The 986-nt window shown below is 40.2% G+C and overlaps 1 protein-coding gene across 1 annotated transcript in view; it reads right to left on the reverse strand.

Annotated features, from left to right (window-relative positions):
* Positions 1-986, reverse strand: part of LOC104785930 (transcription factor E2FA-like) — a 5600-nt gene extending 4614 nt beyond the window's left edge. The window contains exon 1 of the mRNA XM_010511220.1: positions 580-986. Coding sequence (XP_010509522.1) covers positions 580-876 — 297 coding nt within the window. The 5' untranslated portion in view covers positions 877-986. The remainder of the gene's footprint in view (positions 1-579) is intronic.

A 986-nucleotide genomic window follows, 5' to 3' on the forward strand; every position in this document is an offset into this window, starting at 1 on the left:
ATTAACTTGAAAGAAGTAAGCATCCACACACAATCATCTTATATCATTCATCACAAACTTTCACTATGTGAAGAATCAACTTAGCTTATGCTCAACACTATGTGAAGAATCAACTTAAAGAGTATACTTATATGATACTTACAGGAATAAAAAAAGATTGATGAAGCTCAAAACATAAAATGGGTAGAGATTACAATGTAAGGGGACATTAACAGATTTACTGATTACTGAAGGGAGAGGGAGCAATTGAAGTTCAATTTTACACATAATTGAACACCCCAGGCAATAAAATTGCACAATCAAAGCTCATCTGATACAGAAATTGAAGAAATCGTTGCCGATTTGCGTCAATTGGGTGTAAAATTGAAACCGCACACTATCAGACAAATTTGTGCGCAAAATGTACCATCGCGAAGCTAAAACTTGGGATGAATCCACAACAATCTAATTAAAATCAGAGTCAGAAGCAAAGCGAAATCCGAAAACATCATCGAATCCCAAAAGAAACCAATCTCACAGGCGAAAAACCCCAAAATCGAACAATCAAAAGCATCCCCCAAAAAAAAAAATTAAACTCACGGGAGATCTAACAACGACAGCATCCTCATCCCGATCTACAACACCGAAGCCATTATTATTAACTAAGCTCCTATCGGTGTTGTTATGAGTGAGCGAAGAAGAAGAAGAAGAGGTAAATCGATGGTAATCATCGGAAGGATGAAACGGAGGTTTTGTTGAGGCGAAAGCTAAGTGACGACGTAAAGGTGGTACAACGGGTGTAGATGTAACGAGAGACGAAGAAGATGACGGCGGATGTTGCGGCGGCGGCGGTGGCGGCTGAGAAGAACCGGGTGAAGATCGTACGAGACCTGACATGGATCGTTCTGAAAACGTGAGTCTGATTTTGTTTTAGATTCCGATGACGGCGGTTGAAGGAAACGAGGGTTTTAGTGATAGAGATGGAGAGAGAGAGAGGAAGAAGAAGA

Source organism: Camelina sativa, chromosome 5, assembly GCF_000633955.1.
Source record: "Camelina sativa cultivar DH55 chromosome 5, Cs, whole genome shotgun sequence".
Lineage (NCBI taxonomy): Eukaryota > Viridiplantae > Streptophyta > Magnoliopsida > Brassicales > Brassicaceae > Camelina > Camelina sativa.